The 24,496-nt window shown below is 36.3% G+C and overlaps 1 protein-coding gene and 1 long non-coding RNA gene across 4 annotated transcripts in view; one reads left to right on the plus strand and one right to left on the minus strand.

Annotated features, from left to right (window-relative positions):
- The first annotated feature begins 298 nt into the window (after positions 1-298).
- On the plus strand, positions 299-23,584 carry IBSP (integrin binding sialoprotein). Of its 3 annotated transcripts, XM_058547470.1 has the most exons (8): positions 299-504; positions 8,647-8,784; positions 11,349-11,416; positions 11,510-11,560; positions 11,656-11,733; positions 15,527-15,592; positions 21,779-21,952; positions 22,519-23,584. In XM_058547470.1, exons 3-8 carry the CDS (start codon positions 11,363-11,365, stop codon positions 23,059-23,061), a joined length of 966 nt encoding a protein of 321 aa, XP_058403453.1. In that variant the 5' UTR covers positions 299-504; positions 8,647-8,784; positions 11,349-11,362; the 3' UTR covers positions 23,062-23,584. The 3 variants fall into 3 exon arrangements, with proteins under 3 accessions (XP_058403453.1, XP_058403451.1, XP_058403452.1); XM_058547468.1 differs by lacking the exon at positions 8,647-8,784; XM_058547469.1 differs by lacking the exon at positions 299-504 and having other exon boundaries at positions 8,476-8,784.
- LOC131409773 (uncharacterized) overlaps positions 11,166-24,496 on the minus strand; it is a 112,759-nt gene continuing 99,428 nt past the window's right edge. Inside the window, exon 4 of the long non-coding RNA XR_009221005.1 lies at positions 11,166-12,305. This is a non-coding gene — a long non-coding RNA (uncharacterized LOC131409773). The remainder of the gene's footprint in view (positions 12,306-24,496) is intronic.

Here is a 24,496-nt window from a genome sequence, read left to right on the forward strand (position 1 = left end):
CTAAATTCACACTTAACACCCACAACTGAAATCTTAAAGAAGTTTCCTGAGAATGCATTTATTTTATTTACTTTTGATCAGTTTGCTCTCTGTTCTTTGAGAAAGCGAAAAATGTCAAGTGAAGAAATAGTGTAAAAGGCATTGTTTGATGGTTTGTTTAGGCATCTTAGAAGATAGATATCAAAATGCCACTAGTAAGCTTACCTTAGTCTGTTCACAAAGAAATTATGGAAAAAGTTCTTGTTTTAATTACCTTTGTACCCTCAGCATTCATTTGGCACTGTGCCTGGTCCATACTAGGTGTTGAAAACAATGGATGGATGGATGAATAAGAAACTTTGGAGAGTCTATTGCCTGCAACATCACAGACTTACAAAGAGAAGAAATGGCTTCTAATAATACTGACTCATAGAAACATCAATTTGGACCTTATGAAAAAACTGAAATTAAGAGGCTACAAATCTCTTACTTCAATGGATGCCTTTGCAGCCATTATGCAGACAAGTGAGTCTACAGTCTATTGGTGTATGAAATATTATTGCTTAGCATAAATGTGTTTTATAAAATTATAATGTTTCTTCAAATTTTGAGACAAATGGCTAGATTGTGTTAGGCAAAGTCTCTCTTGAAATATACATTTTATTTTAGGAAACAAGGAAAAAAAATTTCTCCCACTAGTGTCATGGAAGAGCTTTGTCAAGCTCTGAGTGTTTTGTGCCTTTTGTAGATTAGGCACAGTAAAGTGTTTAGTTCTCCATTAGAGCCATCTTTTTCTGCCACCATCTTTGCTCCCACCTTCCACCCTCACCCCTGCTACCCCAGCTATTGTCAGCATTATGCTTGTAACTTCTCCATGGGCCTGTGAGTTGGACAATACCTCATTTGATACACTCTGCTGCCTTCTTCGCAGTCCTTTTGTTTTGGTTGTTCTCAAATAACCAGTTCTTTTGTGAGGCCCTCTCTAGTCCTGTGTAGAATCTACTACCAAATTTAAAACATCCAAATCCATAGGGAACTTCTGTCTCTCATGGTGGCCAACACTTCTTCCACCACAAAAACCAATTTTGGTCTCTCATGGGTGGCAGCTTCTCACTGTTTGACACCGTAACACCAACAGAAGCAAAGACTCTGCCCGTTTACTTTAATAAAGTATGAACTTGAATATGGAGCAGGAGCTTTTGAGCTATTGCAGGAAAACATAATTACAAGGAGGACTTGGCTCTGCTTGTGAATCAGCCTGAAATTGTAGGCAAATCTCTTGACCCCCACCCTAGACATAAAGCCACAGGACTAAGGGAGGCCATCCTCTCCCAATGCCAGCTCACCAGATTGAAAGTAAAATAAGGAGTTCCATGTGCTCTGAAAGATTTTCTAACTTTGTGGAACTAGATCACAAAACTTGAATTTTAATGGGCTCTCCAGTCCACCACCTCATAATTGTACTTACTATTTTCCTTATACTATGGGAATACTGAATCTGGCCTATTTTGGCAGTTATTTTATTTTATATTTCTATCAAGGAATGACTATTTCTAGGTTCTTAGATATTTCTAGCTAAAAGTGCAAAAAAAATCCGCATCATATTTTACATATAGAGATTATTTTTCCAAAAGAGAGACTTTGCCAGGCATCAGGTGAAAAGAGGCATTTCCACATTTTTGATGGTGATAGTGATGATAGTGACAAAAGATCATGTTTTCCTTTAGATTTTAAAAATTGAGGAGAAACTGGTCATCTCCTCTTTTGCCTCTGAGCATGGCTGTGCCTGAAGAATACGAAGATATAGATAACCATCTCGAGTTTAAAAATTCCTCTAAGAAATGCATTTCTTAGGCATTTAAAACTTTGAATCGAAATAATTGATATTTTATTCTTTGAGGTGGTGGGTAGGATTAGGAGGAGGCAGGAACTTACATCCCTAGCTCAAATTCTGGTACAGTAGGAAGACTTCATCCTCAGTAACAAGAGTCACATACAAGAAAACCAGTCAGTCAGTCACCCAATATTTAATAATTCTTTCTAAATGTACAGTAACATGACAGCAATACAGAGAGTTATTTGGGAATAGAAAAAAGCAATGAATTAACTAGAAAATACCAAATGAAAAAGAAAAAATCTAAAACTAGAAATTTTTAGGTTGGAGGATTGAGATGAAAGCCCAAGTAGGGAAAAAATCAGCTTCAAGAAAATGAGACTTGCATATAAAGATCATTCTTCTAAAAGAGAGAAACTTATTTGGAATGCATTAGGCCAGAGGTCTCCCTAAGAATCCACATCGGACACATTCAAGCAAAAAATACCAAAGCAAATAACAATAAATGTCCACTAAGTGACCAGCTGGACTCAGATGTCCAACGGGTGTTGTAACCTTTACAGTTGATGCAATGGAGTGAGCCATATCATACAAAAGTACAACAGACCACAACTACAGACTAGGAGTGATGTGTTTTTTGTGGAATCACAAACTGTTATTACCGCAGATCATTGCAGAAGGTCCGAGGCAGTGGAAAACCTAAGGAACACCAAAAATACAACCTCAGCTAGTAACTAAAAGACTATATTTGTCAATTGTGGAATCCCCAAAATGATGATTTCTGAGAACAGATTTCTCAGTTCTTCACTAAAGAATGTGCTGGTTTGATAAAAATATTAGGCATTTTAACATCACAAAATGAATGAAACATTCAGGTTATTCACAAAGTAACTGAATAATTAGGTAACAGCATGAAACAGAAGGTTCTCTGTTACTCTGGTAAGTAAAAATTTGTTTCTAGCTGAAAACACAAAAAGAGTTAAAGGAAATTATTAAATAAAGTTTAAGGTCAAAATTATTCCTCAGTCTGTCCATATGTAGAAAAGAGTCTTTGTTTGCTTGTTCTTTCCTTAACTGTGGCTGGTAAAGATATAGACAGAATAGCCTTCTAGAAATCATTATAGATTTCCTTCCTCATTCTTAGATATCACAATGGATTGTGGCCCTTCGAAGCTCAACTCTGTCCAACAAAATCTTATTCCTTAGTATTTAATTTCTCTCCTTAGTGGAGACATTAAATTAAATTCAGTTTTTCTCCTTAGTGGGCAATAATGAAAAAAAAAGGTTGAGAAACAGAGATAGATTGTCTTTCATTCATTCCTTCTTAGTCAGTCAGCCATTATTTTGAGAATATTTTTTGAATAAATGCCCTACTTCAGGCAGTGTGATGAGAGGTTGGAAATATAATGGTAAATATGACCCTGCTCCTATGCTCAACAACTCCTAATATGTCCAGAGGATAAGCAAGCATCCACAATAGAGAAGGATCAGTCCTGTCACAGGAATGTTTTGGAACATAGAAGAGGGACCCAACCTAGCCAAGGTGAAGATAGGAATCAGGACACACTTCCTGAAGGATATAACTTCAGAACTGAGTCCTGAGTGACAGATCAGAGCTAGACAGACAAAGATAGTACACACAAAGGCTCTGGGGTACAGGAAAGAAAATGAGATATTTTAGTATGACTTGAGTTTAGTGTGAGGCAGGATAGTGTAGAGGTGGGGCTGGAGTCATATGTAAGACCCAGATCCTGAAGGGCCTTCTATGCAACTCTGAGAAGTTTAAATTTTATCCGGAAGGTATTAGAGCCATGGAGGATTTTAAGCGGAGATTGAAAATATATTATTGGTGTTTTAGAAAGTTTATTTTGGCCACACTGTGAAAAACGGATTGGAGAGAAAGATAGTAAAGAAGTTCTTATAAATAACCTAGGTGAGACAAGTGGCCTCAAATAAGACTACAGTGGTAGTGGGGATGGGTGGAAGTAAGATTTGAGGGGTGTAGAATTAACGGGAATTGACAGGACTACATTCATGTGGGAGGGGTAAGAAACAGATAGGTGATAAGGATGACATTCAGATTTCTAGCTTGAGCAACTGGTCAAAAAACAGGAGGAAGGGCAGCTGGGAATTTGAGGTAATTTTGGAACTTCCAGGTGGATATTTCCATTATAAGTTTGATATATGACCTTGAAGCACAGGAGGAAAATCCATATTAAAAAAAAACAGATGGGTAAGTGAAGTGTCGGGAATGAAAGAGATCATCTAGAGAGATGCCGGAGAATGAGAAGAGGAGATAGACAAGCACAGAACCCTGGAAACATAAACGTCTAAAAGACAGCTAGAGAAAGAATGGCGCATAGGAAGAGTTGAGAAATAGCAGGCAGGGAGGGAAGAGAAAACCAGGGAATGCAGTACCACGCATGTGGTAGGTAAGTAGGTAGGGCGTTTGAAAGAGGAGGAAACAGTCAGTGGCATCAACTGTTATCAACACCACCTAGGAAAGTGACTGCGAAGTGTTCACTCCAGTTAACAAGCAAGAACTCATTGGTTAAACAGAATGAAGTCATTGGCAACCTTTATGAGACAAGTTTCATAAACAACCCACGCAGTGGGTTGAAAAATGAGTAGAAAGTGAAGAAATTGGGTCATTAAACGTTGACAGCTCTCAAGAAACATGGCTGTGAAGAGGAAGACAGAAATATATGAATAGCTGAGTGGGAATGTGTATGGATGAAGGCGGGTTTTATTTTCTCTGTTTTATGAAAAAGACTTGAAAATACCAACAAAAGAGAGCCAACAGGGAGAAGTAGATGATACAGTAGAGAAAGTACCTGGGAAGGCTACAGAGAGATCCACCAGATTGAACTTTCATTCTCTCCTCCCAAATCTTGAATAAAGAAGATTTGGAAGGAGAGAAACAAATTCAGGACCTTTCCCTTGGAGACAGGAACCACATTACAGACAACAGTCTAGAAGTACCCTGCCCTTAGATCTAGTATCTGCTAACAGCATTGTGTGTTAACCTTTGCTTTCTCTTTCAGAAAGCGGAAGGAATTAATTGATACATCTCACTAAAGTTTACCTGATGTCAGATTCTATGAGAACTTCCAGTCTTGTGTAAATATCCATAGATGTGGTTTCCCTGACACCGTATACAGTAATTTAAATAGATACAGTCCTTGCCCTCCAGAAACTCACAATAAAAAACAGATGACATGGACACACACGTCCACCACCACGCCTACCACACCAGGACACATATTACAGTAAGAGAACGTGATGGTTCTTAAATAAGAATTTATATTAGATACAAGTTCGGTATTTGTTATTTCTAGCTATGGGATACATGAAAAGTTTTGCTGGGAAATTGGGGGGGGGGGGTTAGGAAAAGTATTACTTGACTTTCGCACAAACAGGGGAGGCCTGGGAGGGAAGAAAGAAGGGAGAACTTGACTGGATTATACTCGGAGGAAAAAAACCTGTCTCTTGTATTCCTCACCACCCAGGCTTACAAGAGCTTAAAAGATGATAGCAATTGACTGATTATATAAAGTCCTATATCCAGAGACTTATTGATGCAAAAACTAGGCAAAGGCTGAACAGGTAAGCCTGGAGGGAAGGCAGAATGCATACTGGAACTCAGAGGGTTAAAGGGTATAAAGCCTTAGTCTGGCTAGAAAAGTTTCCAGTGATGGAGTACCAAAGAGCCACCAGGCTACTGGTGAGACAGCTCAGGATAAGGAGAAGACTTTGGAGATGAGGGTTAGTGCCCAAATTAGATACTACCTTTTGGTTTCAGAGAGAAAAAGTAGATGTGGAAGATATGGAAGAAATAGTAGAAGAGTTTAGTAATATATATTGGCATAACCAAGATTTTAGCATTTTTCTGATGAAGGGAGGAAATTTTGTCATTTATTCCAGAAAATTCTAGGTTATTAAGCTTTCAATTAAAAGCTGCAAAGAGACTTCACATGAAAATGTTTTAAAAGTATTTATGTACTTTTTAGACTTAGCTATTCATCAGTCTTATATAGAGCATCTTGAAATGTATTCTAGCAGGCAAGAAGTAATAAATGATATTGGAAAGGAAAGTTGGGGTCAGATTTTTTAGGTTGAGAGAGTTTTACCCAAAGTCAAAAGCTAGCAAGAGACCACACCAGAACTTCAACTCAATCTTCGATTCTAAATCCTGTGGCCACAGAATTATTTGGAAAGGGAAATAGGCAACACACCCACTATTAGAATATTACTACCATAACCTGGCAAGAAGTAATGAGGACGTGAACAAAGGCAGAGGCAACAAGAAAGGAGGGAGAAGATTGGATCCCAAAGAAACTGTGGAGGTAGTGTTAATAGGATTTGACAACTGAGTATGTGGGGCAGGTGAGAAAGAGGGATACATCACAATGAGTGTGAGTTTTTCTCAAAAATGACTCATTACACAGTGCAATTTGGTTGTGGTATGCCAATGAGAAGAAAGTGTGGTCATATGTCATCTAAGAGAATCGATTTATAACAAATATTTAAATAAAGACTATTATGATAATGCGATTGCAATAAAAAAATGTTGGAATAGCCCTGATTATAGAAAAAGCAGCATTAGTAAGGATCCCTTATTTTTTTTTCTCTAGCATTACTCCTTAGAAAGAATGTTCCAATGAGCGTGCGTGAACCCATCTAGTCAGTTTATAGGTAGACCTTGACTGGATTAGCTAGAGATCTCAGGAGATATGGTCCCACCACTCACAAAATTACCCAAGCCATAAATCCGGAAGTCATCCTAGACTTCTCCACTTCTCTTGCTTCTATTAAGTCCTATTCTTTTTATCTATTTATCATCTCTCTCACTTCTTCCATCTTTCCCATCGCCACTGCTACTGCTTTAGTTCAGACCTTTATCATTGCTTTCCTGGACCACTAAAATAGCTTTTTGAAGCTCTCCTTCTCCATAACAATCTTGCCTTCTTCATCCCAGCTGTGCCTTGTCAATAAAAGATTTTTCCAAACTGCAAATATAAATATCTTATTTTTCTGCTTTAACCCTTGAATGTTCTCTCATTTCCATGATGGAGTCCATACTCAGTGCAACCTACAGCCCCCTCCATCTCCTGGTCTTTGCCTATCTGACCACTCTCATCTGTCACTAATTCTACTCAATATATTCCAATCTACTCACTCACTGAAGTCTTCCGAATGTGCCAGCAAGGATATATAGCGATTAAAAGCAGACTGTAGAATTAGACTTCACTTTGATCCCTAGATTCCCCCATTTACTAGCCATGTAGCTCAGGGCATACTTGCCATCACTGTGCTTCTCTCACCTCACCTGTAGAATGGGAATAATCTCATAGAATTATTTTCTGTGTGTATGAAGGATGAATGAAATAGCTCAAGTGAAGAACTAGCATGAGAACGCTCAGCAAATACTAGATGGTGTTGTTGTGTTATTCATACATTTCTGTATCCTTTAAACCCGTTCCCGAGAATGCTTTCCTCTTCCTTCTTGATCAACCGTTCCTTATTGATAACGTAGCAGATTCCTATTCTGATGTAAGGGTCCAGCTCCACTGCTCTCTTGTCATTTAGAATTAAACCTCCCTACTTCCACAGCATCTCTAAACCTTGTAGATATTTTGATTTCTGTGCCTAGGGATATATGTCTGTTTCTCTACACAACTGTGAAATTATTAAAGACAGACACCAGATCTTTCTTATATTTGGCTCTCTGTGCCTTGGAACATTGGCTCTCAATTGTCCTGGTTCAGTGGAAAACTCAATAATTTAAGGTTTGGTAAATTGAACTAAATCGATGTGGTTGAATTGAATTCAAGTAGGCTATCCAATTTCTCTTTTTATGAGTCTATATTTTCTAAGCAACTTTTCTGAAATAAAAGCTGATTTATCCAAAACATCTAACAGGATGACTGGCACACACACTTAAAAATGATATTTATTAATGTTTGGTTTCTCAGGTAGACTTCACACAAGACAAGGAGAATATGCTGGCTATTAAGCTAATTCTCCCTTGCAAATTAAAAACTTAGTATTTTAGTTTGTCAATCAGTTCCTTGAGGGTTTGGTTTTCATGAATCATTTCAATAACAACAGGTCATCCTTGCCAGCTCTAATCATTTTTTTCCTATACCATATAGAAAAAATTAAATATGAAAATGAACAGAAAAGATGTATACAGAAGCCCAAGAAAATAAAATGAGGTGACATCACTTGCACAACAGAAAGGGAACATTTAATAGATAATCTAAAAATGTTTATTTTACAAATCAAAAAGTGAAACCTGCCTTTCAGCAGCATGATCCTCAAAAGTTCTAACTTTTATACTCAGCAATATATTTTAGCAGATGTGTCTTATAAATCCTGACATTTAATTATATCAATTTTAATTTATGAGTCATTGAAGCATATTTCAGGAAAAAATACAAAATAATTCATATCAAAATATTAATTGTTCATCAGCTTCCTTCATTATTTAATTTATTTTTTTTTACTAAACTAATAATGTAGGTTTGTTTCTGATGACAGTAAATTTTCCTTTCTTTCAACATAGTGAAAGCTTGGATAATTATGAAATTTTTAAATGGTTAAATCTTTTGCTGTTTATTTTAATTCAAATTCAGTATATTATTATATATATCCAGAACTCAAGCTATTCATCTTCATCTAAACCTTCAATTAAATTCCACAATGCAAACCTCTTGGCGCTAGAACCACATTTCATGTTTATTCAACTGAGCCTGTGTCTTGAAAAAGTGTTGAAGTATGGGGTTTTTCTGGTGAGAATCCACGTTCTGACATCACCTTGGCCATGACAGTGATTGGCTGTTGGAAGGCAAAGAAGAGTTTATAGCCAGCAAGAGCAAGTGAATGAGTGAGTGAGAGAGCAGAGGAAATATTCAATCTGTGTCACTCACTCCTGTGAGCCTGCCTCCTCACTCCAGGACTGCGAACGGGTAAGATTTAATACACCAGCTTCACTATCTTAAAATCAAACATTCCATGTTTTATATCTCTGAATATGGCTTTGAATTTTTTATTTAAATATTGCTAATATTGCCCTGTATAGAATGGCTATGTAATTTAACACTTGTTTACCATTAAACTAGTACCTCAGATTTTAGATTCTTTCACAAATAACTATTTGTTTCCTCATTCTGGTGCATTCAAGATAACCTGACTGAAATACTATTTTGCATTTGCAAATCTGCCTTGATTTCTGCAGATTTCTCCGTAAGTTATGCCTAACCTGTATTTCAATCAGATACAATATCTTTTTAATATGTTATACATTCAATTTCAAAGTGTTAATATCCTATAGCTCTAAAATCAGTTTGGAAAAATACACAGTACTAGAGAAATAAATAATGTTGACAGTTTATCATACTCTTCCTTAAAAAAAACTTGTAATTAGATTCTCAAAACTATCCTTTAAGAATGTTTGAATTGTTGTCTGGGTTAGTTGGGGCCACTATCGAGGTCTTTGCTTTTGATGAGTCACAAAGTAAATAAAATGAGATTTATGTAGGCAGCCAATTGCTGCCTACCTGAATCACTTGGTTCTTTTTATATTTTTCCTGTTATGTTTTCATCTAGTTGTTTTTATGGTTTGTTATGAGAAATTTATGTAATCAAAACTCTTTCTACAGTTCTCTGTATTTAAGTTTTTAGCTCTTTAAGATATTATAAATATTTTAAATACGCCAACTCTTTTCATAAGGCTGCAAAGCAATAATTTTCCAGGCTGGTGAGCTCAACCATGGGCAGCAAAGTTCAAAGTATTATTCCAAGTACCCTGATAGCAATGAAACTTCTTAAACAGATGAGCCCCCTTCAGGGGCAAAGCCGTTTTGTCCCCATGTGGCCATCACACAAACACTGTGTGATTTCACTCATATGTGGAAGATAAACACATGGATAAAGAGAACAGATTGGTAGTTACCAAAGGGGAAGAAGGGGGTGGGTGAAAGGGGTAAAGGGGCACATATGTATGGTGACAGATAAAAATTAGACTATTGGTGGTGAATACGATACAGTCTGTACAAAAACTGATATATAATGATGTACACCTGAAATTACACAATGTTATAAACCAAAGAACCTCAAGAAAAGAAAAGAAAATAACTTTTACTAAAATAGAGAGACTTTGAGGAAGTGTGTAGGCATCAAAATCAAAAGACCCACTCTGCCACAGATAGTGTGACTTAGGACCCAAATACCTTCTCCAGGCCTCAAGACTTACTCAATGTAATATTTATTTTAGTGTCAGATACTCAATCAGAATGCAATAAATCTTGGCTAATGGTGACAAAATGCAAAATCAACCTTCAGGGTACAGTATATGACATGGGTTTTATACATTTTATACATTACTTTTCCATCTGTGTATGGGGAAATTACCATCACTGTTACTTATTGCTTCTAAAATGTTGCCAGTGCTGTCACTCTGCTTGAGAAAGCACTCAGTTAAATGTGTATGTCAGTGCAAGTGGGGGGTTGTTAAGTGTTCAGCTAAGTTTGTTTAACCTCCATTAAAATGGAATTTTATCAAATAGAATAAAATTTAAATAGGATAGGATGTCAATCTCTCTCCTTTTACTTATGAGGAACCTAAGTGGAACTGAGATCTTCGCATGGCTGCAAACCCCAGGACTGTCCGGGAACTATTTCCACTCTGAGAGTTGCATCTTCAATTCTTCCACAGAATTGGAGTCTTCATCATGCCCATTGCCCTGACCCTGGGATCCCTTGATCCATCCCATGATAGTCTTCCACACTAGTGAGGGAAAGCTTAAGTGGAGCTGGAGAACAACCTAATTTGAGGAAATTTGCTCCTGATATCCCAAGGTGAAACTCGGATGAACTCTTCTCATAGAATCATCCTTAGACATGGCTGTTCAGTGCTACATGCTAAGAAAATAGTATTTCACATAATATGGATCATTTCACATGCATAACAAAAATACCAAGTGTTCTAAGATATGCATAGGAAAATGGCTCCTAGTCTCCATTTTGCAAATGAACTTTTAGTTCAAAATCTATATAGAAGCTGGAAACTGCCTGTAGGATCATTGATGTAAAAGCAATTATTTAAATGTATTCAATTTTTGCTTAGTTTTTAATTATAAACAAGAAAATAGGTCACATAACTATGGTAACAATTCAGCTCACTTAGCTGATATTCCTGTCAATAATATTAGGAGGCCTCCTTGCCCCAGTATGAAGTAGGCTAAGCATGCAAGCCCCTTGCAGGGGCCATGAAATGGCCTTCCAATGACAGATCATAGCAAATAGGTTAAAACCAAATATGGAACTCAAGATTATTCAAATAGGTAAAATCAGTCTTCTAGCATTTAAATAGAAGGAAGAAATTTAAAACAAAAGTAGAAATTTGGTCTTAATTAGTCAAAACTATAACTGGACATAGATAAAAGCAAATCAAATACTTAATCTCTAGTATAAGGAAAAAAATTACACTCAGTTTTAATATTTATTAACTTTACCACTTCATTAATTCCAGAAGCAATCACCAAAATGAAGACTGCTTTCATTTTGCTCAGCATTTTGGGAATGGCCTGTGCTCTCTCAGTAAGTTCTTTATTAAAAAGCTGTAGTTATTTCCATTTCTGTCTTTTTATGTAAAAGAAAGAATATACAATAACTAAATGTTCTTTTAAACAGATGAAAAATTTGCATCGGAGAACCAAATTAGAGGATTCTGAACAAAATGGGGTAATTAATTTTAGCATACTTCCTTGGCCTGACTATACTTACTCTAGATTTACTGCGCATTAAACGTGAATATATCATTTATTTTCTTTGTGCAGGTCTTTAAGTATAGACCACGATATTCTCTTTACAAGCATGCCTACTTTTATCCTCCTCTAAAACGATTTCCAGTTCAGGTAAGTATAAAAGTTAATTTTCCTTCTCACGCACTACAATTTAAAGGGAATCAAATTTAACTACAAAATACCTCAATTCAGCTGTCACTGAAATTCAGCCAGAAAGACTACTTACTACAAAAAGTTTGTTTTTACTATAATAAAATAAAATTTATTCCTAAGTTACCTTTTAAAGCAGAGATACACACACACGCAGTAAATTCATTTGGACCCAGTCTAGAATGATACAAGAAAAGCAAACACGTTGGCACATTGATTTCAGGTATTTTGACTAATTCACTGACAAAAGTGGACAATTTCATCAATTGTTGACAATTAAGTCAGTGATAAGGGCACTAATAGTCATGTTATTGTTGATTCAATACTGTCATACAGCTGCTTTACATCCAATAATTTAGAGTCCTTTAATTGGTAGGGGAAAAAATTGACTTCATAAACAGTAAAGATCATTAAGAAAATTCTGGATAATCAATGGTAGTTGCTGAACATCTTCTGAACTTTGACCTGTGTGGGTCGCTAGAGCAGTGTGTCATACGTTGGAGCACAATTGTAATGGAAGTGTGGCTCAAGACCTGCAGAGGAAAGAGAGAATTTCATGAAGTGAACTAAAAAGCTTGTGGGAAAAACAAAACATCCTTAAAATTTGTAAACAAAAAAGAAAATAACTAAACACTAAAAATAAGTTTCTGTTTTTACTGGGTTACCTGTGAAGAGGGCCTTTGAAAACTGGAGGGTGTGGTGTTGATTTTAAATATACAACAAACCAGAATTGTGCTATTTTTATTACCATACAGTTTGGGTTCAGGGCACCAATTATGCACCATTTGACCCAGGACTCCTGAGACACTAAAAACAGTCAAGATGCTGAAAACGATGCCTCAGCACAGTGGCTTGGCATAGCATCCTACCATATGTTGGGCTAACCCATCTGTAACTCATACAATGATTGGAAACGATCATCTTAAAGTATTTCTAGCACCATAATAATTATAGGGAATGTGTGCAGCCACAGAAATATGAGCACAAGTGATACAAGAGTTGTGGCTTTTCAGAATTATCTTCCATTCTTTGGTTCACCTCAGGCCCATAAATAAACAGTGCTCATTTGAAACTTCACTTTGTTTTCTTTCTTAAACTAAACGGAAATGACAATAAATTTAAGTTTCTGAATAGCTCCTCCTCAACTTTTCTAAAATATAAAGTACATAAAGATTTTCCCACCTAGAAATTTTTATAGATATATATGTGTGGTCCAATTAAAAATGTCCATAGTGAAAAGATTAAGAGGAGTTATATTTTTCATTATTGATAGACTCAAAGTTCACAGATCTTTAATACATAAAATTTCCACAAATTATATGCAGGTAAGTCCATCTCAACCGATGTAGAATTTGTAAGTAAGAGAGTTGTTTTAAAATAGAATCCAACAAAATATATCTCCCCATCCAACAGTCTGACCTAGTATTTATGATCCATCCTCCTACTTTACAAAGTTTGATTTCCAAGATTTTTCCTCTTACATGTCTATTTTTATATTTTCCATAGTTCTTTATTTATTCTCTTAAGTCTATTAAGCATCTAGTGCCCAAATTGTCACCCAAAAATGCATTAAACTGTATTAGCTTTGAAATTTATATTTTATTCAAGCACATCTATGTTTATATATAATCAACTTGCATGAAACATGTTATATTGATTGCAAAGCTATTTACAGTTTCCTATAGCTTATCTATCTGCTTGGCTATAGAAATGGAAGAATAAATAAGCTTATACCTTAAGCATTTTTAATTGAGGAAATTGTTTTTTATAATTCAAATGATATTTGATTAGTGTGTAAACTCTTAGAGGGCAAAAACTTTATCTCATATTTCTTTTATTGGATTCATCTCAGCTATCACAATGCTTGACACAGGAAAGCTGCCCACATTTCCGACTTCATCTCTTGCTATGACCCTCATTCTCAGTACAATGCCTGGAATATATGATTTAGGATTGAATAAAGGGAGTGATGGGAGAGGAAGGTAAAAATAAAATTATGTATTTGAAAGACTTCCATAAGAATCAATAGGACTTAGTGACAAATTGGTAATAAGGCATAAATGAAAGAAAGGAAAATAAGAAAATGCCAAGGCTTCAAGGCATTTCATGCAGTTTTAAAATTGTTCTCACTGCAGATACTAATTGAAGAGTAATGTGGTTGGGGTAGGAAGAAGGCTAGAGGTGAGGAAGCTTGTAAAATGACTAAAACACTCCCACTGAGACAAAATGTGCTGCATAAATATGCTGTCCTCTATATATAATTTAACTAACAAATAGAAATGGTTCAAATACAATATTATGCGTTATTCACTCTCTGGGCTGAATAGGGAAGGCTCAACCATGAAGGTCATGGCAGTGGAAGAACAGGTCTAACTATTCTCTTTTCCACCCAAGGTTATTCTTGGCTCAAGGGGACAAGCATTCCTTTTTCTTGGGTGGATAGTGTGGCCACCTGAAGAATGAGCCCAACAGGGACAGCTCTGAGCAGGACCAGGGCATGAGGGTTTCCTCGTATCTGATCTCTAACCCTGAGGTCTCCTGCAGCTGTATTGTCTAAGACCCAGGATACTTAACTGGGTCATCAGAATCAAAGCTAAAATTTGCAGGGCAGAAAATGACAGAATCTTAAGTTGGGTATCCATTTGTATACCTAGTGCCATTGGGGTGGTTCCAAAAAAAGAAGGAGAATTTAATTTGGGTTATCATTGGGAGAAAGATGAAGATCTCTTCTACTGTCTTAAAGGCTCTGATAACAGATGTTCAGATTTACATCTCCTTTTAAAAAGTAACAAAGCTTATTAACTTATATTTTTATATACAGACCCCTTGGTTTAATTTATTCTCATTTAAAATGGAGCTCTTTAGAGGAATGGTACTCTATAAATCTCCTAAATGAGTAAATGAATTATTTTTCTCTTATATAACTTTTACCTCATATATATATAACCTCACATATATATATATAACCTTATTTTAGCCATTAGCTTTAATTAGATTGAAAGATACTAAAAATTATATGTAAATTTAATTTCAAGTCAAATTCTAGTTTAAATTCACCAGGAGAGCTCATTATTTAAGAGACTCATCCAGTAACAACTTATATTTTATAGTAAGCCTAATCATCATTACACTTATATTTTATAATGAAAATAAAACAATGTGATCTAAGTCTTAGCCCCAGATTTGCCTTGAACGGGTTGGAGAAGTCACAACTGTTCTGGGCTTCAGATTCTTTCTCTGTAAAATAAATTGGACCAGATAATCTTCTTGTTGTCTCAGAGCTAAGCAATTCTGTAATTCATTGCTCTAGTTTTTACATACAAAATGTTTCAACATATCGCCTATGATTTTGTGGTTGAAAATGGAATATCTCAATTCATATCTAAATCATTGTAAAATACCTCCTTCTCTCTAACCTCATTTTATATACGCCCAATCTCCACACCTCTTTCACATTTGCATGGGAACTGTTCTAGGTAAATAAATCAATCAAGACAGTAACTAATTAGTTTGAGTAAATATTTGTGTGTATTTTATCTTATTTTAGTCAGCAGGAAATTTTCTTTGATGTTGAATATATGTGTATATATATGTGTGTATATATGCACGTGCATATACACACATACATGTCTATGAACATACACGTGTACACATACATAAGCGTATACACATATACATGTGTGTTAATATGTGTACATGTGTGTATATGTTTATATATTCATATGTATATAAATTAATATACATATATTTTTAGAGCAGTAGTGACTCATCTGAAGAAAATGGAGATGGTGATAGCTCAGAAGAGGAGGAGGAAGAAGAGGTAAGAAATTTCTGCAGTTTCTTCATAACAAACCAGGCAGCACAAAAAACAAATAGGAAACTAGTCTACTGTAGTCTGGACTCAGCAAATAGCCATTGCCAGCTTACCAACTGCCCACAGTCTTCTATTTTGGAAAGTAAAATGTTATTTAAACTAGAATCAACTAAAATGACCTGTTTAAAACACTATTACAGTTTGGGGATAAAGTTACCTATAAGTGGTACACAAAAACAGAATTGTCTCCATTTTAAGTGAAAGAAGTGTAAATTCTGATAAAAACGAAAGTATTGTTTATATTTAGGTGGATAGAACGTGACGGTAAAAGAGCAGTACATAATAATCCTAAATTCAATGTAATACTTGTTTTAAGGACTGAAGTTAAAAAACTCAATTTACTAAGTGGGTAGTATATGAAAGTTAATCTTCTATCCTGTACGGTGTTATTGTGATTCATTTGCTCTTCTTGACCCACAAAGGAGGGTTTTGTTTTGTTTTGTTTTGTTTTTTGGTGAGGAAGATTACCCCTGAGCTAACGTCTGTTGCCAATCCTCCTCTTTTTGCTGAGGAAGATTGTCCCTGAGCTAACATCTATGCCCACCTTCCTCTACTTTATATGTGGGACTCCTGCTACAGCGTGGCTTGATAAGCAGTGCGTAGGTTGGCACCCGGGATCTGAACCTGAGAACCCTGGGCCTCTGAAGTGGACTGCATGAACTTAACCACTACGCCACCGGCCCAGCCCCAGGGTTGTTCTTTTTAATAGGAATTTCATATGACTTTTTGTCTAACAATAAAATTTATGTTCTTACAGAAATGCAAATACTCAAGATGTATAAATATCTTCCCTTATAGTACTGCAAATTAGTGTAGTTCATGGCTAAAATCCATCTCTATATCTTTGAAATTGTGCTAACTTGTTTATAACTGAAACCCTTGCCCAAGGAAACATACTAATTAGGTATATTTTCCTGGATAGTCAATTATAGCTATCCACTGGTTTGGGAACATTCTAAATTCAGGTATTCTTAGGTGCTATTTATGAATGGACAATGACAGTCAAAAATGGATCATGGATAAATGTCTGCTATCTTGAAAACAAAATGGAGTGGGAACTTAAAAGTGACAAATCATTAGTTTGATTTTTTTTAACCATAAAAGTACCATTTCCAGTACCATAATTTACCCTGATAGTTTAAAGGAAGGCTTTACAGGAATGTCAATCCAGTACCAGAAAAAATGCCACCTACCGAATCCCACAAAATTTTGCCAGAAGCTCCACACAGAAGTTTTACATAAGAACTAAGCTAGGGGGCCGGCCCCGTGGCTTAGCGGTTAAGTGCGCGCACTCCACTACTGGCGGCCGGGGTTTGGATCCCAGGCGCGCACCGATGCACCGCTTCTCCAGCCATGCTGAGGCGGCGTCCCACATACAGCAACTAGAAGGATGTGCAGCTATGACATATAACTATCTACTGGGGCTTTGGGGAAAAAAAGGAGGAGGATTGGCAATAGATGTTAGCTCAGAGCCAGTCTTCCTCAGCAAAAAGAGGAGGATTAGCATGGATGTTAGCTCAGGGCTGATCTTCCACACACACACACAAAAAAAGAACTAAGCTAGGGTAATCCATTTCATTACAGCTGTTTGCTGTACAGTGGTTGTAAATTGCCTTGCCAGCTAGATTTCCCAATTAGACTGTGTACCTTTCGGCAATGGGTCTTCATTTGTCGTGATGATGGTTGGGGATGGAGAAAAATTAGGACTCTTTTAGGACTCTGATGAAATAATACATGCCCAAATTTTGTCAACAATCTCTGAACATTTATGGTCCTCCCAAAACTTATCTTCCAACTGCACACAACCTAGGGGAGTAGGGCCCACAGGCTGCAATCCCGGCTTTGGGAAAGACCTGTGCTATACCCTCTTTTGTATGTCCTCACACTGCCTAGCACAGAGTCTTACACATATACGGTGCCTAGAAAATATTTAGTGGTTTCATTTTGAAACTTCAGAGGAATAAATGCTCCAAAGATTATTCATTAAAAGTGATATTGGAGGACCAGCCCCAGTGGCCTAGTGGTGATGTTCAGCGTGCTCTGCTTTGGTGGCCCGGGTTCAGTTCCCAGGCCCAGACCTACACCACTTTTCTGTCAGTGGCCATGCTGTGGCAGTGGCTCACACAAAAAGAGGAAGGTTGGTAGCAAATGTTAGCTCAGGGCAAATCTTCCTCAGCAAAAAAAAAAAAAAAAAATGCTATTGGAAAAGTAGATAAATAAAACTGGGAGCCTTCCATCCTGAAGAAAATTTAGAATCTCTTTTTTTCCCCAGTTCTTCCCTAAAATTTCATTGGCAATTCAGGTTAAATACAGAGTGCCCAGGAATTGTGTTCACATGAGAAGGTACTTAGGCATATTCTATTTGATGATCAGATATTTTTTTTCCACTCCTAAACTGTTTGCCCTCACTTTGAAAAAAATTTTATTGAAATATAACATACATGTATAACACATTTATCATAAATATATAGATCATTGAAATGTCAGTAATTGAACACGCAAGTGTAATCAGCAGCCACATGAAAAAGCAGCACACACTTTGTGCTCCATTCCATTGATTAACCAAGCCCCACCAAGGGCAACCACTCTTTTTGTCTCCTAACAGATAGATCACTTTTGCCTCTTTTCGTGTATTATGTATATGGAATCATACAGCATATACACTTCCGCATGTGGTCTCTTCCACTCTCAACTTCAGAGATTGATCCATATTGTTCTCTAGTTGTAGATTGTTCATTCTCATTCACATAGTTTCCGAGTTTGGGCTATTACAAAATGTGCTGCTATAAACATTCTAGTACAGCTTCTGGTGAATATATGCATTCTTCTCTGGAGGCCATCTTATCTAGAAGGGAAATTTCTTTTTTTTTTTTTAATTTTTTGTTTATTGCAGTAACATTGGTTTATAACATTGTATAAATTTCAGGTGTACATTATTATACTTCTATTTCTGCATGGATTACATCATGTTCTCATGTTCACCACCCAAATACTAATTACAATCCATCACCACACACATGTGCCTAATTATCCTTTTTGCCCTCCTCCCTCCCCACTTCCCCTCTGGTAACCACCAATCCAATCTCTGTCTCTATGTGTTTGTTTGTTGTTGTTATCATCTGCTACTTAATTAGTGAGATCATACGATATTTGACCTTCTCTCTCTGACTTATTTCTCTTTGCATAATACCCTCAATGTCCATCCATATTGTCACAAATGACTGGATTTCATTGTTTCTTATAGCTGAGTAGTATTCCATTGTGTATATATACCACATCTTCTTTATCCATTTGTCCCTTGATGGGCACTTAGGTTGCTTCCAAGTCTTGGCTATTGTGAATAACGCTGCAATGAACACAGAGGTGCGTGTTTCCTTACGCATTGGTGTTTTCACCTTCTTTGGATAAATACCCAGCAGTGGAATAGTTGGATTGTATGGTAGTTCTATCCTTAATTTTTTGAGGAATCTCCATACTGTTTTCCATAGTGACTGCACCAGTTCGCACTCCCACTAGCAGTGTATGCGAGTTTCCTTCTCTCCACATCCTCTCCAACACTTGTTGTTTTCTGTCTTCTTAATTATAGCCATTCTGACGGGCATGAGGTGATATCTCATGGTAGTTTTGATTTGCATTTCCCTGATAGTTAATAATGTTGAACATCTTTTCATGTGCCTGTTGGCCATCTGTATATCTTCTTTGGAGAAATATCTGTTTACATCTTTTGCCAATTTTTTAATTGGGTTGTTAGTTTTTTTTGTTGTTGAGATGCATGAGTTCTTTATATATTTTGGAGATTAACCCCTTATCAGATGTATGGTTTGAAAATATCTTCTCCCAATTGTTAGGTTGTCTTTTCATTTTGTTCCTGGTTTCCTTTGCCTTACAGAAGCTTTTTAGTTTGATGTAGTCCCATTTGTTTATTTTTTCTATTGTTTCTCTTGCCCGGTCAGATACGGTGCTTGAAAATATATTGCTAAGACTGATGTCGAAGAGCATACTGCCTATATTTTCTTCTAGAAGTTTCATGGTTTCAGGTCTTACATTCAAGTCTTTAATCCATTTTGAGTTAATTTTTGTGTATGGTGTAAGGTAATGGTCTACTTTCATTTTTTTGCATGTGGCTGTCCAGTTTTCCCAAAACCATTTGTTGAAGAGATTTTCCTTTCTCCATTGTATGTTCTTGGCTAGAAGTGAAATTTCTATGTCAAAAGGTATGCATATGTTCAACTTGAGTAGATGCAACCAAATGACTTTCCAAAGCAGATGTACTGATGTAAACTTCCACTACCAGGATATGAGAGTTCCACTGCTCCACATTCTCACCAATACTCATTTCTTTCAGTCATTTTAGCCTAGATTCTAGGAGGTTAATAATACATTTTTAAGCACAAATTATTGCTAATTTTTCTATTCAATAAGATATTTGAGGCCTAATACCCATCAACAGACTGACCTATTTTCATTTTTAACTTATTGCAGCAGGACATCCTTAAAGAAAGTACCTAGGAAAAGAAAGAGTGTTTTAGGAGAAAACGTAGAAGTCTGTGAGTTGAGAGTCTGGGCCTTTAGTCATGACCCTGCCACTAATGAACTGCCATCTCTTTGACCTCATACAAGTCATTTATCCCATTGGACCTCAGACTTTTCATCTGTGAAATGAGGGAACAGGACCCACGTTGTATATTCTTCTACTCCAAGGATATTTCTTCCTTCTACCTTTGAAAGGTTTAGTCTGTTGGACTAAAGCATAAACATGAAAAAAATAAACAGTATGGTAATTGTGGGATATTTGACATAATTAGCTTGGAGACTGTTTTGGGTGGACTCTAGTAGTCTCAAGAGTTCATTGAAATAGTGGAATTTACAAATTTGATGAAACAAATATATTCTTCTTTAGTCACTTTGTTTTAGTAATAAGGCAAGCTAAATCTGAGTTTTTTTAATTTGTTTTGAAGTCAAAATATAGGATGCCTGGTTAAAGTTATCCTAACATCACAATCTTTTTAAAAATACATTGAAATGAATTCAATTTTCCAGTACTCATTTAAAGTAAAAAAATTCTATATGTATGAAATCCTGAATTTAATACTAGCTATGAATTACATTGGGAAATTAACTCAGTTAACAAGCAATTGCCTAACAAAAAGGAATAAAGGCAAAATAATAAAATGTTAAAGATTACAATAAACATAATTTGACAAGTGATTTTTTTTAAAAACATTTTCATGCAATAACATAATATACACCTAAGGATTTCTTGGAGTGTTTAGTTTCTTCATCATACAGGAATATTGATTTCATGTCAAATGCCTGAAATCTTTTGAATACTGCATATGGAACAGTACTGACTTACATACTGGCAGATGGATTTTGAATTAAATATACCCTTTTTTCTTTAAACCTCAAAGCACATGAAATATATTCACTTATTTTTTGGTAGTAAATAAAATATGCAGTCAATTTGTTTGAAATGTTTCTATAGAAAATTCCTTTCTGGAAAAAAAAATCCTAGGTGTAGGTGTGTACAATTCATATAAATCCCTGTCATTGTCAAAACCATCGTGGTACATTAGAAAGGGCTCAGCTTTTTGAGTTAGAAAGATACAGCTTCATCACTTACTATAAGACCTTAAACAGGTTATTTAGCTTTTCTGAGCTCACTTTCCTTTTCTGAAGAGTGAGAGCAATAATCCTAACTTACACGGCTGCTATAAGAAATTTAAAAAGTAAGTATAAAGTTCTCAGCTTATTTGTTAGCAAACACAATAATTAATTTACTGCCATGTTGTAGTAGTTATTAATAAGACTTTGAGAGCCTAAGCCATGTATGGTATGATACCATATACTCAGATATGTGGAAATTATTACACAAATATTTTTGAGTTGATTAAATAGAATGCAGAAATATCTAAAACACAGTATAGTGAGGTCAATAGGGTGAGATAACTTTGAGTTGAGTTCTTAGAAGTGAGAAGTGCAAATGGCATAAGAGAAAGCAGAATTGCCAACGTTGGGTGATGAGCTGGCTGAGGGATACAAATGTTTCCCCAGTGATGGTTCATGACTCCAACAAATCTTGAGTTACCTTCCAGTTAAGGTAACTTTTCTTGCTCTGGCTTTTTTTACCAGGGGACTTCAAATGAAGAAGAAAACAATGGAGAGAATGAAGACTCTGATGGAAATGAAGATGAAGAATCCGAGGCTGAGAACACAACCCTTTCTACTACAACACTTGGCTATGGAGAGGAGCCCACCCCTGGAACAGGGAGTATAGGTCTAGCTGCAATCCGACTTCCCAAGAAGGTAATAATTCCCCCAAAATTTTCAATCTGATTTCATTTCTTTACTGAAGTCTAAGGTTGTCCCAACACTACGGCACAGCGTATTTTATATTATCTTCATTAGCTCATCGAAAAAGTGAGAACAGATACAATTTCCCTGTTTACAAATAAGGAAAGATCTTTTCCCAGGCAAGTTCTTTTCCCATGTTATTACACTGACTTTCTACATTATAACAGAATACTAAGGACAAGCATCTTAGCAATGGATAAAAGGTCCTGAGAGATGCCATTGCATTTCAGGGAAGAGGATTCCAACACAGAGAGAGTGAGGGGCAAAGCTATAGGAAGCATCTCCCACAGAGAAGGCTTATTTATCGGGTACATTTTCCCCCATCAAAACCCAATGATGAAGGTACTAATTCTGAATTTTTAAAACCCCCACCAATTTTTTTGTAAGTTAAATTGGCTTCAATTCAAAATTACATCCAGAACAAAGCTGTCAGTACAGCCTGTGTTAGCTGAAATGATGGCCTTAAGTTTTACATTTTTCATGCCTAGATTTGGATTCTTCCAAACTTTTCTGTACAGGCTGGGGATATAAAAGGCAAGGCTACAAAAGAAGAGGAAAGTGATGAAGAAGAAGAAGAAGAAGAAGAGGAAGAAAATGAAAACGAAGAAAATGAAGCAGAAGTGGATGAAAATGGGCAAGGCATCAACGGCACCAGCTCCAACAGCACAGAGGCAGAAAACGGCCATGGCAGCAGTGGCGGAGACAACGGAGAAGAAGGGGAAGAAGAAGTCAATGCAGAAGGAACCACGGTGGCTGGAGAGCAGGACAAGGGTGGCTCTAAGACAACAACCTCTCCAAATGGAGGGTTTGCACCTACAACTCCACCACAGAAGGTCTACAGGACCAGCACCCCTCCATTTGGGGGAACCACCACCACTGGATATGAGGGGGAGTACGAACAAACAGGCACCAATGAATACGACAATGGCTATGAAGTCTATGAAAATGAGAATGGGGAACCTCGTGGGGACAATTACCGAACCTATGAGGATGAGTACAGCTACTATAAGGGGCGTGGCTATGATGGCTATGACGGCCAAGATTACTACTACCACCAGTGAAGGCCCAGCCTAGGATGAATTCATTCATTCTGGTGTTTTGTATGGCTATTGTTTTCAAAGTTCAACTCAGGAAGGTGCAATACAACAAATGTGCATATTATAATGTGGAACGGTGCTACTGTTCCAAAGTGATTTTCTGTAATTGCTTCTGCAAGTAATGGGCTTCTTGTTGCTTCTCCTTGGTGTGTTATTGAAAGGTCATTGTAAGTCAGGGCCATTTATCAAGTGGTAAACCAATCCATGAGATCAAATTTGACTGAATGTTTTGAGGTTGTAGTTCTATAAATAGTATTTTTAACATGTTTGTACTATTACTAACTGCTAAAACATACTCTTCGTGCAAGAGGTGCTTCTAAGAAAAGAGTTATTGACATTAATGACACTGTATACAATAAATATGTAGTTCCTTAATCACACTGCCTATCCAACACTGTATATTAGCTTTAATTATCATCCTCATGTGTTTTTATGTAACCTGTATGTATAGTCTATCTATGGGTTTTATCACAAATAAAAATGCAATTCTTCAAATGTGTTATAATTAAGAGGAAAAATGAGAGATTGAAAATGAAAAAAAGGTGAGACCGGTGGGGGAACAATTCAGCTAAAGGATAAAAGCTTATTTCCACTATGGTTTAAATCTCAGAAAAACTATAAACATTTTCTCATGGATAAATCAATATAACTAAGATTTTGACAAGCTTGTGGGCAGTCGCCATATAGATATCAGGAGAATAAATGGCTTTTATTAGAGTTGCCAGATTTAACAAATAAAAATAAAGGAGGCTGAGTTAAACTTGAATTTCAGATAAATAATGAATAATTTTTTAGTACAAGAATTCTCCATGCAATAATTGCCTCTGTGAAATATTTGGAACACATTTATAGTAAATAAATGATTCATTATCTGAAATTCAAGTTTAATTGAATGTCGTGTGTTATATCTGGTAACCCTATCCCTATTTGATTTGGTTTTAGGTGGAGCAGGGAGTGGGATGGGTAGAAAACTCTTACACACACACACACACACACACATGCATGCATACACATGCGCACACATACACCAAAGAGGGCTGATATGCAAAGCCTTAACTAGAACTTACACTTTCATATAAACCTGAAAGCAAATTTTAAATGGGCGTAGTGATGGAAAGTAGATAGCAGGAAGGAGTAAGAAGACAAAAATTCATTCATCTCTTTATCTATTCATTTATAAGATATATGGAGCATCTACTATGGAGCCAGACAATGTTTAGACCTTGGGCTAATGAAGATGAAAAACCCTGTCCTCAGAGTGAGTTTAGTCTGATTCCTAACAGATGTAAGGCATTCATTGTCCCCTAACTTTTCATTTTGAAAAATATCAAGCCTTCAGAAAAGTTGAAGACTAGAACACGAGCACTCTCACTATACCTTTCGCCTGGACTCGACAATA

Source organism: Diceros bicornis, chromosome 8, assembly GCF_020826845.1.
Source record: "Diceros bicornis minor isolate mBicDic1 chromosome 8, mDicBic1.mat.cur, whole genome shotgun sequence".
Taxonomy (NCBI): Eukaryota; Metazoa; Chordata; class Mammalia; order Perissodactyla; family Rhinocerotidae; genus Diceros; species Diceros bicornis.